General features: G+C 39.9%; 1 protein-coding gene across 2 annotated transcripts in view; it reads right to left on the reverse strand.

Moving 5' to 3' along the window:
- Window positions 1-679: 679 nt before the first annotated feature.
- FRAS1 (Fraser extracellular matrix complex subunit 1) overlaps window positions 680-17385 on the reverse strand; it is a 500829-nt gene continuing 484123 nt past the window's right edge. For both annotated transcript variants that reach the window (XM_077143064.1, XM_077143062.1), the window contains 4 exons: window positions 10633-10799; window positions 6946-7151; window positions 5700-5846; window positions 680-4587 (listed from right to left, as the gene is read on the reverse strand). In XM_077143064.1, the coding sequence (XP_076999179.1) occupies window positions 3994-4587; window positions 5700-5846; window positions 6946-7151; window positions 10633-10799 (1114 nt within the window). In that variant the 3' untranslated portion in view covers window positions 680-3993. The remainder of the gene's footprint in view (window positions 4588-5699; window positions 5847-6945; window positions 7152-10632; window positions 10800-17385) is intronic.

The raw sequence follows: 17385 nt of genomic DNA on the forward strand, positions 1-17385 counted from the left end.
TGCTGCAATGAATAATGTTTGATTTAATTGGCTGGTGCTTAAATGAGAGCACTCAATGTAGCACGGCCCAAGCAGCTCAGTATACCTCATCTCAGCACTCACAGCTCAGCTCTAGGCCTTTGGAGATGCAGAAAGAAAGCACCCTGGGGAAAAGTGTTGGAACCCAGAGGCCTGGAGAGAAGGCCAGCAGAGATTTCCCTGTGCCTTCCCATGTAAGAAAGAACCTCAGTTGAAAGTTAGCTGCCTTTCCTCTGAAGAACTATATGTTAAATCAATTAATCCCCTTTTACTGAAAGCCAATCCATCTCTGGTGTGTTGCATTCTGGTAACTAGCAAACTAGAACACTCACATTGCCATACTCATTGTTATCAAGTATCCTGAGAAGGTCTGATGATAATAAATATAGTGTAAATAATCATCCCATTGTATTGCACATGGAAATTTTAATTATTTCTCTTTGTCTTGGATTTTCAGCTGATTGCAAAAGAGCTCTGATGATTTGGGGGTGGGTAATTTATTCAATGTCTTGTGCTTAGCATAGTTATACCCCATTAGAGGAGGTTTTTTCCAAAAAACGTGGCCTCGAATTTCGGAAGGATTTTTTTTTTTGTCTTTTCAAACTTGTCTATGCTCATGAGATAAATAATCTGAAAAGAACATAGCAAAAAAACAACCAGATTGTCATTTATTAATACAAATTTATATAGTGGCATATACTATTGGAGAAATCAGAAATTGTTAACACACAACGTGGTATTGGAAATACAAAAATCAGTTGAGAGTCAAGAAATCAGGTTGAAAGCACCACAAATGTTTTCTCAGTTTTAGCAGGTGTGTATTATCCAAGAATAACAAATACCTATAGGACACTGAGACTGAATATCATAGACTGTGCAAAAACTTTCCAGTACTATTCTTCAACCAATAATAGGAACCTGTAAGATTCCTGCAGGGAGCCTGGGTTACAATAAAGGGATAGCAAGGCAGAAAGAAGAAAGGGACAGACCATTCTTTCTTTTAACCTTCAAAGCAAACACGTAAAAGCAAATGCAACCCCACATGGGTTTTCGTTCCTTCTCACCTGAAGGTATGGTATAAAAGGCTAGTAAAACAAACAGGAGGCATTGGTGAGCAAGTTAGAAAAAGCAGAGTTTTGACTGAAATATAATCCCACATCAGTCACCAAGTTATCTGATCCCTAATATGAAGTATAAAACATAAAGGAAATGGACAATTCTGCATCAAATCTTAACTCCACATCTCATAACACTCTCTATTTAGTACGTGTGTCTCCAAGGGAAGTTCTGGCATCAATAAAGTAAATGGGGGGAGGGCAGAAAGACAATAAGGCAGCAATATTCCAAGGGCGTTCTCTTCACACAGATAGCTCACTATCACTGGTGCTCGCAGGCTTGGTCATTTCAAACCTTGTACATGGAGCCTGCTGGAAGTACTCAGGTCTCAGCCTCCATTTTCCTTCCACACTAGCTCCATTCTGCTATTTGTCCATTCTGCATGCATCCTATTCATTGGTCATGGAAGGGGTATGTAAAAAGAACACGTGAGCAAATGGAAAGGAGGTGCTTTAGTGTATAGGCATTCTGAAACCAGGAACAGTTATAAATAACAGGCCAAATCAGAAGATGCTCTACAAATGGCTGGTTGCCTGTCCTGCCTGACAGAACAAGCACTGACTCTCTCCATTATTTTGGGGAAAGATTCCCTGCCTCGCTGATGAGCTCTCTAGCCATGAGACACCAATTCTGGCTGAAACAGACGTTCTAGCCTAAACTGCAGGAACTCTTCTCAAGGAGCGTCTGACCAGTCAGGAATTTCAGGCTCTGGGCTCATCCTCTTCTGAAAACATCATATTCATCTCGGAAAGCTAAGTCAGACTTGTCTCTAAAATAAATATCCTGCTCTTGATGCTGATCTAGTCTCATTTCCTGCTAATACATTATTATGATTTTTCTGTTCATTCCTCCTTAAGATCATCTCCAAATTTAGACCTAGGTAAAATAGTCTTTCTTTGTTTCAATTAGAAGGTTATTTCACAATCCAAGCAGAAGAGGTAATTATGTTTTTTTCTTCCCCCCTCCCCCCCGCCCTTTGTGGTTTTGCCACCATACTCTCTCATTTCCCCTTCCTAAATTCATCCCTCTATCACTCACCCATGTGCCACTTAACTCTCTTACCTCCCCTTCCTAAATTTATTCCTCTATCACTCATCCATTGCACCATTTAACTCTCTCAGCTCTCCTTCCTAAATTTATTCCTCTATCACTCACCCATTGTGCCATTTATTTGTACACTTAAATATTTCTGGAATCCTAGTTATGTGCAAGGCACTGCCAAAGAATCAAAGGTGCAGCTCACACAGGCCCTATTCTCAAGGAGCCTGGGGTGTTAGAGTTGCCTAAAATCCTTTCACAGCTCATTGTTTCTAGTTTTTTTGTACCGAAGTGTTTGCAGTTTGAAACTCTCTAGTACCAAAGTGTTTCTCAAAGAGCCTGAGTCATTCAAATACAAATATTACACAATGTGAATGGCTGCATTTGCTTAAGATCATGGTATGCCAAGCATCAGAAGAGAATATGTCTTTTACTTCTAAATAATCAATCTGTGCCTCCAATTCAAAACAAGACATGCAAGCTATGTTTCTGCCAATAAGAAAGTAACAAAAAAAGAAACAAAAAAGCAAGCTGTGTACAAACTACCTACAAAAGAGTTAAACTGATATTCGAATACTAAATTATTTTAAAGCCATGTGTTACGGCCTTGTCATGTGCTGATTTGGTAAAATCAAGTGCCTGAGCTACCAGAAAGAACTACCTTCTCAACCCCCAAAAGAAAAATCCCTGAAATACTGCTACAGGAACAGTGACTCTCTGGCTGGGTGACATGCAGCAAGAACCATGCTGGGCATCCATTATCTCTGATTTGAGCTCAATCTAAGCTTTCTCCTAATTTTTGCTTTATTCAAATAAATCACTTATTTTCCTGAAACATAAGCAAAACAAAAACCCCACCACTAGCAAAGCCTGTGGGCTTGTCTATTATTGGACTGGGAAAAGTCTGGCATGGCTGGAAAGTGTGGAGGGATTTTTAGGCATTGATGGCAAAGCTGAACAAAGGCCCCAGCGCACTGTTTCCAGCTGCAGCATCCCTCAGTGGGGGAGGGCTGTCTCAACACCTTCTCAGTTCAGAGAAAGTGGTTGGAAATGAGAAGGGCATCTTCCTGGGCCTCTGGTGAAGTTCATCATGGATCTGCTTTAACATGCTTCCCAGGCCCTTCATCTCTTCAAGTTTTAGTCCCTTCCTTTGTAAAAAAGTCCTCCCTGCCTTACAACGGACAGAAGGGGCTCCGAGGTTTCTCATTTGTGTAGAAGTGCTAGTCTCAAGCACCTTGAACCCCCTAGGAGAAAAAAGCCCCTACAATTAGGGGCCACCAGGAGGCCTTGGAATAAAAACAATGACAAATATGGATGTTGTGCCAATTACCAGAATTTGTAACGGGGTCTGGGTGTCTGTAACACAAACGGGGCTGTCCAAATGCTCACGAAAAGCCAATTAGGAGAAAGCTGGAGGGGCGGAGTAAGATCCTGCATCCCACTTGCTCTTTCTGAGATCTGCCACTGAAGGGTTCCCCAGTTCTCTGAGCTCCGTGAGCTAACTTAATTACCTAACTCCAGTTCTAATACCTAAAATACTTGCTTCCTAAAATAAGTTTTACAGAGGGAGCAATTTGTAGCTGCTGAGACTACTAAAGGGATTCACTGAAATAACTCTACTCAAGCACTCTGGGGGCCTTAGTGGTTCTTTGTCAAATGAGGTAGCTCAGTTGTGAGTTGATGCATGTGATGTGTGCCACCTGCCACTCAAAGCTATAATTTTCCCTTTTTTTTTTTAATCTGCAAGGTTATAAAAATACCGGTATTTCCCCCTGTTTTATAAAACTGATTTTAGAAAAAACTACACATGGGTAGCCTCCGTTACACTTCTGTCCCATCTTGCAAATTGTTGTGAACTCTGACTTCCAGGTTCAGTTTTTTGACTTTGGCACCTTTGAACACATAAGCGCCCTCGGTTTCCCTCAGGATGTTGATGTCCCGCACGGTGCAGTACTGCCTGCTCACATTCTTCTCCACCCTGTCTGGGCTCCTCTTGGGCACATCCACCTTGGTATTTAGAGGGTATTCCTCCAAGATGTCCTCGGCGGGCGGTTTCTTCCTCTGCTTCCGGCATTTCCTGGTGAGGAAACAAGCCACCACAAGCACCAGAAGCAGAAGCATGACAGCCGCGAGGGCACTGCCAAGGGATGTACCAGTTTGGGACAGGGAAGCAGCCACAGCCGGCTCCTGCATCTCCAAATTCAAGGACTTCATGTTGGTGCCGTTCTTGACTTGGTCGCCTTCGTTGTCATAGATGAGGGAATCGTCAAGGGTCAGCTGGCCGCTGGGGTCCACCAGGTCCCTTCGGTTGCGCCTCAGAGGAGCCGTCAGAGAGCGCTGGACCCGGGGCCCTGAGACGGTGTCAGGACCAATAATGTAGATCACCTGGAGATACCACTGGTGTCCTGCTTCCACCTGCAGGAGGAGAAAATCGGAGAGACAAACCCAACATGTCACTGCTGTCCACAGACCATCTCTGAAGGAAGGAAATGAAAAGCTAATTGTCACCATGTACCTTGATAGATAAGTGGTTTCAAAAACAGAAGCATTAGCAATGGTTGGTGTTTACTAATAGAGAACTGAACCAGACATTAATGGGTTCTGTTTTCTCCAAATCTGAATCATCATGGTCCAACTATTTAAATTCTTTTCTATGTCCCTGCCTGTGCATGGAATAGCTTTAAAGATTTACATTTCATTGTCTCTTTAGATAATAGAATGCTGACAAAGCGATTTGCCACTCTTTTGGTAGAAATGGACTTTTATTATAAATAACCACATTTATTCCCAGCGACCTTCATTTGTTTGTTGTATTAACAACTTACTGATGAACTTCAGCTAAAATAAAATCATTCAACAAGTATTCACTAAGCAAATACTCTGAGCATAATATGCTGACACTTTACAAAATTTGTTAAATCTGAACACTTCCTGGATCATCACTCTGAGAAGTTATATCACCAAGAATTTTATTTCCTGCTCATCTACCACCATTGAAACCTTCCATGGAAATAACTTCTCAAGAGTTATGACAGATTTGAAATCCAAGGTCAGGGATTAATATTTGGAGACAGAAATATGGAATTTGATCTTGGAAGTTCATGCTTAATGCTGGGATTTGGGATATTTTACATATCCAGTACCAGTAAGTCTTGCCATTCTAAATTTTTGCATTGTATTTATGATATTGTTAAATGTTTTCCATGTACCTGTAAAAATCAGCGAGGCCAGCATAGAGCCAAAAAGACAGGCAATAATAAAGGACTTAGGAAAAACTACAGTACTGTATGCTATTTTGATGCACACAATAAGAAGTGACTATATGCAAATTAAATAATTTGATCACTGTTTTGTTCCACTGGGAATTGATGGTGAAAATTTTGGGTGAATGATAAGCTTAATAAAACCTAAAAGACCTGCCAGCAATAGTGCTATAAATGAAACTGATGGTTCAGAGATGATGTAGTAATCCTTTTTTTCCACAACTTTTAAAGTGGATTTGGTCCTATGCTTCTCACCAAACCCACCTTATAGAGTGCATCCACTTTCAGAGTAAATCCATCCACACCAGGCATGCTACTGACCACATGGAAATCAGGCAACTCGGAAGCAAAGTGGGCCTCAAAAGGCACATCATGGAAATACTTATCTGTTACCTCTGGCTGACCACGGTCCTAGAATACCAGAGAGAAGAAATCTGAGATTTAGCATGATGGCAGATGGTGGCAGTCATTGGGAGGAGAAAGGGGCTACTGTCCATTTCTGCGTTTGGTTGTATGGGGACAGTACATGTTGTGGAAGCCTCTTGTTTAAGTTGACCACTGCCTTCTTCAAGAAAGGGCACTTGGGGGATTCTGTGATCTCAGAAGACAACAAAAACAAAAACAAAAACCAGGATAGCCTAGACCAACGATTCTAAATTTTTTTCTTCTCTGGACAATCTGCACATTTAAAAATCAAGGACTCCCAGGAACTTTTTTTTAACATGGTATATGTTAAAAAATATTTACTGTATTAAAATTAAAACAGAAATTAAAAATACTAATTAATTCATTAAAATAACAGTGGAAAAATTCACTGTATGTTAATACAAGTAATATATTTTTAATGAAAATACCTATATTCACTTTCTCCCCCATAAAACGAGGGTATTATTTATATTTTTGCAACTCTCTGGAAAAGAACTGGATACTCATTACTGCTTTTCTATTCTACCAGTTGTAACATACTCTTTTGGTTGAAGCATATAAGATATCTTGCCTCACTCAGGTAGTCAGGAAAGGGAGGAGCATTTTAATAGCCTTTTCATATAATTGTGGATATATTTTTTTGATACTGTATCAAGAATAGACAAATGCTTATTTTAAAAAGATTTGTTATAAGGTGGAATCTGAAACCATGACAGTAAACTTTTCATACTCTATATTCATCTCCTTATATGAGGAAATGAGCTTGACAAAGGTAAACATTGTCTTAATACTATTACAAAAGTAGTTTTGACCTCATGGACTCCTTGAGAGAGTATTGGGAATACTCAGGGGTCTTTGGATCATACTTTTAGAAACAATGGCCTAGGCTTTCCTTTTCCCTGAGATGTCAATAATAGCTTGTCTTGCTAGTCACCATGATCATCATATTGGCAATATGTACTACAATTTAGCTGATCAGAGAGAATCCAAAAGCAGGGCACTATCTGCTTCAGGCAGCACCCATAGCTGAGGAACATCTACCACCTTTGGAGTGTCAGCTCTTGAACACTAACAGCTAGCATACCAGCAGCAGGAATCTGTGCTTTAGGTGTTTATTAGGTTGAATGCATCCATACTGTGGCCCTTCATTGTAGATTGTCCCCGTGGGATCAAAGAATGGCACATAGCCATCCCTGCCGGTACAAAGGTAGACTTTCTCCAGCTGCAGTTTGTAAGCAGAATTGAGGTTTTGTTCTGGATTCCAAAGTACTCGGCCATAAAGGATTTGACCTGGAAAGATTGAGAGGCATTAATTAGGGCAGACTCTAAGATTAAAGTGAACAAAATGGAAAGGGTAGAAAGGCTTAGCACACCCCCTTAAGGTCAAAATACCTTTACATCAAGACTTCCATGATTTCATGTGCCCTTAAAATACTCATTCATTCATTCATTCTTGAATACAAGAAGCAGTAATTACACATTTAAGTTATGATATGCACTCTGCTATATGCAGGGATACAAAGGTGCATGACATACACTCGAGGACAGAAATAAAAGCAAAGCAGTTAATGAAAAATAGTTTATATTGAACTCATGTTTTCTGCCAAGCACTATACTATGCCCTTCACATGTAATAACTCATGTGGTTTTCACAATTTCACAGATGAAGAAACTGAGGCACTGAGTAGTTAAGTGACTTGCCAAAGGCCACAAAACTAGTAAGTGGTGAGGATGGGATTTAAAGTCAAGGTACTGGGTGGGCCATGATGGCTCAGCGGCAAGAATGTTTGCCTGCCATGCCAGAGGACCCAGGTTCGATTCCCGGTGCCTGCCCATGTAAAAAAATAAAAAATAAAAAAAAATTTAAAATCAAGGTACTTTGGCTATAAAACCCACACTCATATCCACCAAAAGAGTGGACTGTTAAGTGCCACAGAAGAGGGTAGATAATGTTAAATGAGTATTATGTGGAGCACAGAACTCTGCCTGGGGAGAGGTATGGGACAATTCAAAGAAGAGAAGATATTTGAACAGGAACTTGGAAACACAAGTAGGCACGTGTCAGGCACAGCATTTGGGATGGGAGGGAGAGGCAGGGGGAAACATTTTAGGTAAAAGAAAGTGCATGTACAAAATATGGAATGCAGGAAGGGTGCCATGTCCCGATGCAGCTGCTGTTTGCTTAGAGCCTGCAATGGCAACAAGTTATCTATTTTCTCATTTAATCCTCTCAAAACTCCAAGAGATAGGTTTGATTATTATCCCTATTTTAAATAACTTGTCCATGTTACTGTAGCTATGATGTGGTAGAAGGAGGATTTGAGCACATATCCATCTGACCTCAAAGCTAGTGCTTGTCCCTCACTAAGTGGCAATGAGAGAATCAGTATGACTGAAGGGGAGAGTATATAAAGACCTTGGAAGTTGAGGCTTCTGGGGAGATAGACTGATTATGTTCAAGATTCTGGATTAAAAATGTAAGTAATGAGGAACACTGGAAGTATTTAAGTAGGGAGGTAATATCAATACACATGGACTCTAAAACATGGAGAATAGACCAGATACACAGAGACTAAAGTCAAGAACTATTTTAATACTCTAGTGGTAGACAGGGGATATGTTTAAGAAATGTCTAGGAGTAGGAATCTATTCAACTTAATGATAGATGGGATATGGGAGGTAAAGAAGTCAAAGAAAGCTCTGAGGTTGTAGGCTGGGGTACTAGTCAATGAAGTAGTGGTTGCGGGAGGAGTAGCACATTTGGAAGGGGATGATAATAAGTCCAGTCCTTGACATCTCAAGGTGTCTAAAAGACATCTCCACTTAGAGAACTTCAGCAGCCATGTGGAAATGTGGGATTAAAGCTCAAGAGAGGTCCACAGATAAGGACAGACTTTATGGAATGGCTGAGTAGTAGTAGGAGTTGTGAGTTCCCATAGGAAGTTCAAAGCAAAGGGATGGTCAAAGCCATGCAGATGAGCAGAGGTAGCACCCACAGTTGAGAACAGAACAGAGTAAAGCATGGAACTGGGTCACCAACATGGCAGGGGCAGATGATAGAGCTCCCAGGCTAGAGAATGAGAAGAAGTAGTCAGAGGCATGATGTTGTCAGATGAAGCTGATGCCAAGTGTGGTAGTTAGATTCAGTTGTCAACTTGGCCAGGTGAAGGCACCTAGTTCTCTTGCTGCAGACATGAGCCAACGGTAGGTGAACCTCATCTGTTGCTAATTACATCTGCAGTCGGCTAGGAGGCGTGTCTGCTGTAATGAGTGACATTTGACTTAATTGGCTGGTGCTTAAATGAGAGAGCACAAAGTAGCACAGCCTAAGCAGCTCGGCATTCCTCATCTCAGCACTTGCAGCTCAGCCCAGGCCTTTGGAGAAGTCACCCTGGGGAAAGTTGTTGGAACCCAGGGGCCTGGAGGGAAGACCAGCAGAGACCATCCTGTGCCTTCCATGTAAGAAAGAACCTCAGTGGAATGTTAGCTGCCTTTCCTCTGAAGAATTAACAAAATAAATCCCCTTTTATTAAGCCAATCCGTCTCTGGTGTGTTGCATTCCGGCAGCTAGCAAACTAGAACACCAAGGAACCAAACCAAAGAAAAGTCTCAAAACTGAAGGATTTGGTATCATCGACAAGAAAGAGTTCATTGGTGCCATAGGACAGAATCCAGAGAGTTCAGTGGCAAGGAGAAGACAGAGTCTAGTCTGTAGCAGACAGATGGAGGAGTGACTTTGCAGAGGCACCATGGAGACAGCGTGTGCTCACTGCTCCTTTAGGAAGTTTGTCAGAGAAAGGAAAACTAGAAAGTGGGCTGATACTTGAGGGGGAGGTAGAGTCAAGGAAGGTTTTTTCCCTGTGATGGGAAGACTTGAGTATGTTTTCAGAATGAAAGAAAATATTTAGATAGAAGCAGTAGATTAGAAGTAAGAAAAAGGCAGAAGGGGCAATTGAGAAAGAAAAGGCAGATAACTGATAAATTCATACATTCATTCAACAAATATTTATTGAGCACCTAGGCACTGATGGTACAGGGTACAAATTTGAAGTTTCATCACAATTTCTATTCTCATAGATGTTATAATGCAGTGATAGAAATTGACAATAAATTAAATATATAATATACATATTTTAAAATACGAAAAATCATGGTAAGTGCTATAAAAAATGAATAGAGTGTTATGAAGGTAAATAATATGGAAGTCTATTTTATGTTGTCAGGAAAAGCACTTCTAAGGAGGTGACATTTAAGTAGAGACCTGAAAGACAAGGAAGAAGCTAGCCTTTTCACATCAGGGAAATTATTGAGGTAGGGCAGGGAGACCATTTCAAGTAAAGAAAATATGATGGACCATACATAAACATTTGTCATCTCTTTGAGCCTGGGAGGTAGTAGGATGGTATTGCTATCTCTCTGAGTAATTGGGAGATAATGCAATTTACCGAAAGTTAGATCATGTGTCAGAATCTAGTTGGAAACTCCAGCCTTCTTATCAGTCAGACCAAAGCTCTCCATGGTATCACACTGCCAATCATTAAAATGCCAGGGGCATTGTCAAGTATATGATCTTATTTTGAAACAACATGAAAGGAGAACATGGGTCTATTCCTTGACTAAACCATGGCTGCTCTCAAACTAACCCTGGGTAATTCTTCTCTGGGAAGTTGACTGAAAGCTGATGATAAGCAGACAGGATGGTCCAGGGACTTATGCGTAAGCTTCTCAGTCCAGGCAGGTTCTTTTTCTGCTGGCAGAGGAAGTGACTCACCTTTTGAGAAGGCTCCTTTGTAATCCATTTCAGCCAGTGACATATCAGATAGGTTGGGATCCATTAGAAATACCTTCTCATTATTGCAGAGCTGAAATTCAGTATTGAGTGAATAGACAACTGGTACAGGGCGGTTGGTCTGCTGGAATGCAATGGGTATCAGGAATCTAAATGTGGGAGAAACAAGAGCTCTTTGAGAGCAGAGTCAATGCCTCATACAACACTTGAGCTGTGCTTCCTTTTCCACCCTTCTCAAGACTTTGCTGCAGGAGCTAAATATTTACTGAATAGTTATTTATGATAGAAGGACTTTATTATGAGGCCATTGTGAGGTTAATCTGTTGTTTTGAACAGGAATAAGCTAATTCATCTTTAGAAGACTATGATAGCCTTTCCTCTTTTATGGCTCTTTCATTCTCAGTGCCCTCAAAGTTGCTCTTTGACTGCTACAGTGCTCAATGCCTTGATGCCCCAGCTAGACTTCTTCCCAGATATGCATGCTCTGAGACTTAGACTTTGTCCCACCCAAACAAAACTAATTCAGCCTCGTTCCCAGTCTTCAGGACATTGCTAGGTGATACCCTCTTGCCTTGACCCTTACTCTCACCTCCCTGGCCTACATCTTTAGTCTTGAATCTGTTCCTTCCTCTGGCCAGTAAGCCCCCTCAAGGTTTAGTCCTGGGCTCCTTACTGTTCTCATTATATTTTTTTGCCCTAATAAATCTCAACCTTGTAAATTCTATGCATTTGCCTCTCTATGGGAGTGATACCAAATTTAATTCTCTAATTCAGACTTTCCTTCTTAGCGCTGGATATGCATATCCACTGCCCATTGGCAGCTCTGTTTGGCTCTCTCAAAGATAATCTCTAACTCAACGTGTTCAAACTCACGTTCTCTTTCCTCACAAAACTGATCTTTCATCCAGTTATCCTATCCCAGTGAAAGGCCACACAAGAGGGGCCAGTCTCCTAACAGGGCCTCACTGGGACACATTTAGTTCAATAAACTAGTATAATCTTTTAAAAACTCAGATTTGCTGAAAATCCTTCAGTGGCTTCCCGTGGGTCTTAGGATAACGACAAACATTTTTGACTTGACCTATAAAACAAAATTCTGGTCCTTATCTATTTCTCCAGCCTTATTTCCTTCTACTCTTTTTTCAGTCTCTGGAATCTAGCCATACTGGTCTTTTTTTTAGATATCTGAATGTCCCAATGTTCACTGCCTCAAGACTCATTTATGCAATAAATATTCATTAAGCACTTATTATATATGATAGGCAGTATTTTAGTGAAGGGACTTCATCTGTGAACAAAACAAAAACAGGGAAGTTACATGCTAATGGTGAGAGATAGTAAACAAAGTAAGTTAAAAAATAGCAGCATATGGGAGAAGGAAGAAGGTGATAAGATAAGGGAAAAAATTTGCATAGAGATAGGGAATGCTGGAGAAGTCCAATGGAAATATCAGATAAGGTGGTTATGGAAAGCCTCAATGAGAGGAAAACATTTATGCAAAGGTTTGAAGGAGGTAATGGAATAAGGCATGTGACTATCTGGCAAGGAAGCTTTTCAGGGCAGAGGAAACTAAGAGTATGCCCAATATGTTAAAGGAACACCAAACAACCAATCAGTGGGTGTGGCTGAAATGGAGTGACTGGAGAAGATGAGATCAGAGAGGTCAGTGGGGGCCATATCATATAAAGCCTTCTTGGTAACTATAAGGACTTTTAGGTTTTAGTCAATCTACTGGAGGGCTTTAAGAAGGGGAGTTGTGTCTGCCATGTTGAGAATAGACTCAAAGGTGGAAGCAGGGTGACCTGTTAGGAGACTATGGCAATAGTCTCGGCAAGAGATGACTGTGGTTCTGACCAGGACAATCATCAAGTGGGCACTGAGAATATTTGGAATCTTAAGGGGGAAACCTGCAAGTTCTGCTGACAGATAGGATATGGGATATAAGAAGAGTCACAGAGTAAGAGAGGAGTTAAGGGTGCTTTTAAGGATTTGGGTATAAGCATATTAAACAGGAGCTGACAAATTTTTTCTGTAAAGGGCCAGATGGTAAATATTAAACTCCACTGTTGTAGCACAAAAGCAACCATAGATAATACGTAAACAAATGGATATAGCTGTGCTCTCAAGTGAAACTTTACTTTCAAAAACAGGCAGCAAGATAGAATTGGCACATGGGCCATAGCTTGCTGACTCTTGACACAGAGGGTTGGAGCTGCCATTAACTAAGATGGGAAAATTGCAGAAGAAATATGTTTGGTAGAGGGAGAGAAGGATTCTAGTTCTGGGCAAGTTGAGTTTGAGAGGCCCGTAAGAGAGCCAAGTTGATAAGCTGAGTAGTCAATTTGACGTACAAATCTGAATTTTAGAGGCAAAGCAGGGCTGGAACAGCACATTAAAAAAAAAAACTTTTATTGTGGTAACATGTATGCAACATAAAATTTCCCATTTTAACTACTCTCAAGTGCACAATTCAGTGGTGTAAATTACATCCATAACATCGTGTTACCACCACCACCATTCATTCTCAAACCTTTCTCATCATCCCAAATTCACATTTGTATTTAAAGCCTTCAGACTGGATGAGATCACCAAGCAAGTGAAAAGAGAGAAGAGATTGTTCAAGCATTAGACTTAGGGTACTCAAATTCAAAGACTTTCATAAGGAGAAGGAACCAGCAAAGCAACTGAGGGGAAGAGCCAGTGAAGTAGGAGAACAACCTCCAGTATACAATGCCACTGCCAAGTGAAGAAAGTGTTTCAAAGAAGAGAGCTGGACTAATGGCTAAAATCTGCAGAGGGGACAAGAAAATAAAGACTGAGACACTACCACTGTATCAAGTAATACGGCATTGTTAGGGACCTTGATGAGAACAACAGAAGCCTGGCTGGAATGGTTTCAAGACACTACAGAAAGAGATAAATTGGAAATAATAGATATAGACAACTCTTTACAAGCATTTGGAAGTAAAAGGAAGGGAAAATGGGGGTGAAGGGGTGAATGGAGTCAAGAAAGGATTTTCTTTTTTTTTTGGATAGAAGATACAGCAAGTTTTTATGCTGATTGGAGTGGTTCATAGCTAAGGAAGAACTACTTGTAAGATGTTTTTTGGTGGGCAGGTAGTTAAGAGGGTTTGGGTTCTAGTTGGGCAAGTGGAGGGGTTGATTTTGGATAGGAACCCAGGCTATTCATACTAACAAGCATATTATATGCACACGTGCGTGCAGGTGGGTAGATAGGATGGTAGGAAATTTTTTTTTTTCAATTTTCAAATTTTTTATTTCAGGAATTTATTTTATCTACTATTACTATGGATGGTAGGTATTTGTGTGATTTTTCTTTTTGTTTCTTCTACGTCCTTGTTGATACAGGACACAACATAATCAGTCGAGGTGAGGGTGAGGTAGGAAATTTGAGGGGTGAGAGAAAGAGTGAAATAGTTTAGAAGAGTGAGGTTATGCATGGATCAGGGAAGCACTGTAGTTTGCTGGGAAGTCCTATGGGTCTATTTGAGGTTAGTGGTAATGCATATAAAGTCTCAAGGCTTTAACCTCATAGTACTGTTACCTTCTGCCAGAAACTCTTTCCTCCTAAGCCCACCTCTTCTTTCCCTAGTTAATTCTTGTTTATTCTGTAAGTCTCAATTCAAACATCACTTTCCCTAGGACGCTTGCCATCTTTCCTTTATCTTCCAAGCTAAGTCAAATCTCTTTATCATCAGTTCCCATTACAGTTCGTTTGCACCTTTCTTTCATTGTCTTATCATGGTGTGAAATTTTATTTAAATGTGTGACTATTTGATTAATGTTTTCTTCACCTACTACAGGTTTTATAACATCATGGTTCATATCTCACCATTGCATCCTTGTTGTCAATGAAGTTCCTTACTTATATATTTGTTAAAGGAATGAATGAATGAGAGAAAATTTCAATGCTTTGCTATTCCAGTAGAGTCCATCTGACTATTTTCTCACTTTCTATTTAAGGTATCTGAGTGGTAGACTTGAGAGGGCTGGGGTATAGGAGGAAGCTGTAGCCATAAAAGGCAAGGTTGACCCTATTCAACATAGCTCCATTATGACTGCTAGTAGTAACAAGAGGTCATTTACTTGATTCAGGCAAATAGGTTCTATGTTATATTTAGAATCCACCATAGAGTCAGTATATAATAAGACATTCAATGACTATTTATTCACTAAATGGAATGAATAATGAACCTGAGATCATGATTACTTAGTAGGTTATAATGCATACCAGCCCTCACAAAAATCATAATATGAGACAAATTATTTTGGATTAGATCTGAATTATGAGTTAGTCTTGATTTTTTTGCGTGTTGCAGTTCTACGAACTGACATATCACAGGGAGCCATAAAGATGACCAAAAGCAAGGTTAGGCCCAGAGGGAAAGTCATTCTGAAATAATGGAGAATCCACAAGTAAAGGGCTCCCTGACATAAGGCAAGGATTTCCAGCTCTGAAGCCTTGGACACGCTTCCCTCCGCAGCCTCACAGTTACAGAGCACTGGGCCTGAAGATGGGATTGGTGTCTTTCTTTCTCTTGTTTTGTTATATTCAAGCCATTATTCCTCTCTCCTCTCTAAAAAACTCTGGCAGCTACTTATCCATGTGTACCAAGGTACATATATAAGGATATTCTTTGTAACAAAGTAAATCTGAGTAAAAGCTTTTTATTCCAGACTTAAAGTGGTCAAATAAATCATGAAATGTTCCCACAATGAATATGTTAACAGTGAAAAACAAACTGCAGCTACGTGAATCAAGAGAATAAAAGAAAAGAAAAAAAAACAGGAAGCTGCAGAAAGAAGTCATGCATATATATTATATAATAGTATGAAACTTTTATATAAAGTTCAGGTAAAACAAGAGGTAAAATCACAAATCAAAATGAGGGTGAAAGATGTAAATATCAGGCTGGTAACAACCATGGTGGGCAGGAGGAGAGGGAGTGACTGCATAGGGACATGAACAGTATTTAAAAGGAACTGCTAATGACCTCTCTCTTGAGGTGAGTGATGGGTACATAGATTTTTAAATTGTTTTTTATACTTTATATATACACTATATGTGATCTTCTGTATACTTGAAATATTTCATAATTTATAAATTTAATAAATGAAGAAAAATTCCCCAGCATATCCCATCAGATTGTATGGACTCCGTTTTTCCCTTTTCCTGGTCACCCTCTGTCTTTTACTTGGTAAACCATGGTGTTCTCTAACCGTCATCAGTCTTGGTGGTTTCAACATCCATGCGGACTAACATCCGACACCCCAGCTTCTTAGATCTTTGAATTCCTCACTTCCACGAGCTTGTCCTCCCCCCACTGCAGCCACAAACTCTCCTCACGGTCATCCTGTGCATCATCTCCTAAAAGTCTCGTTTTCAAACATTTCACTCTCCAACCACCACCTCCCATCTCTCTAGCTTGCCTCTTCTTTTACTCTCACTTATTCATTCTTCTTTTCTCAGGACCTCCCTGACCACTTTTACAAGGATGCAGAGGAATTGAAACACTTACACACTCATGGTGGAATGCACACACATAGTCACATATTTACAAACACTTTGGAAAACAGTCTGGTAGTTTCTTAAAAAAGTTAAGCAGATAGCTACCATATGACCCAGGTATTTACAATAAGAGAATAAACAACATATGTTCATAGAAAGATTTGAATATATATGTTCATAGCAGTTTTGTTTAGTAAGTCCAAACCTGGAAATAGCACAAATGCTCATCAATAGATAAGTTGAAAAATAAACTACAGTGTATCCATAGTATGGAATACACTTAGCAATCACAGGAGCAAACTACTAATATATACAACAATATGGATGAATCTCAGAATAATCATGCTGAGTGAAAGAAACCAGACAAATGGGCTGCATATTATGTGATGACGTTTACATAAAATTCTAGAAAATGCAAACTAATCTATAGTGACAAAGAGCAGACCAGTGGTTATGGGATAGTGTAGGGTCAACTGGGGTGGGAGGGAGAGATTGCAAAGGGGCATGAGAAAATTTGGGGGGGCAATGGATATGTTCATTATCCGGACTGTGCTAATATTTCATGAGTGTGTTTATATATGTCAAACTTGTCAAATTGTACGATATATTTATATGTGCAGTTTATTTATTTATTTTTTAAATTTGTACCAAATAAACATTTTTTGCTTTAGTCTCACACATAAGTTGAAATTTTAAAACATTAATTACCATCTATTTTCAGCACACTGCAGTAATGACATTCTTTTGTTCTTCCTCATGCAAAAACATTTTTTACATTTGTACAGTTACTCACTATCATTATACACTCTAGGTGCAGTTTATTTTACATCAAACTATACCTCAATAAAAACAAAACAAACAAACAAAAAAACCTCAATCGGGCCTTCAGCAAGGCCTGATCCATTATCTATATCTTTCCCGTACAATGAGATTTTCCCACTCTCTAAGATAACCCTGTTTCACTTCCTTCTCTCATCTCAAACCTCAATGCTCCTCACAAGCTAATGCTTGGCTCCTTATTTCACAGAGAAAATAGATTTTTTGATGTCTACTTTTTCATCCTTACCCTCCAAACCTACTAATTTGATCTTCCTCTGATCCATAAACTCTGACTACCTTCCTTTTTTAGTAGATGGACTCTCTTTGCTTCTAGCTAGGGCCAACCCTTCCATTCATGCACTGGATCCATTTCCCTTCCCTACACA

Source organism: Tamandua tetradactyla, chromosome 24 (genome assembly GCF_023851605.1).
Source record: "Tamandua tetradactyla isolate mTamTet1 chromosome 24, mTamTet1.pri, whole genome shotgun sequence".
Classification (NCBI taxonomy): Eukaryota; Metazoa; Chordata; class Mammalia; order Pilosa; family Myrmecophagidae; genus Tamandua; species Tamandua tetradactyla.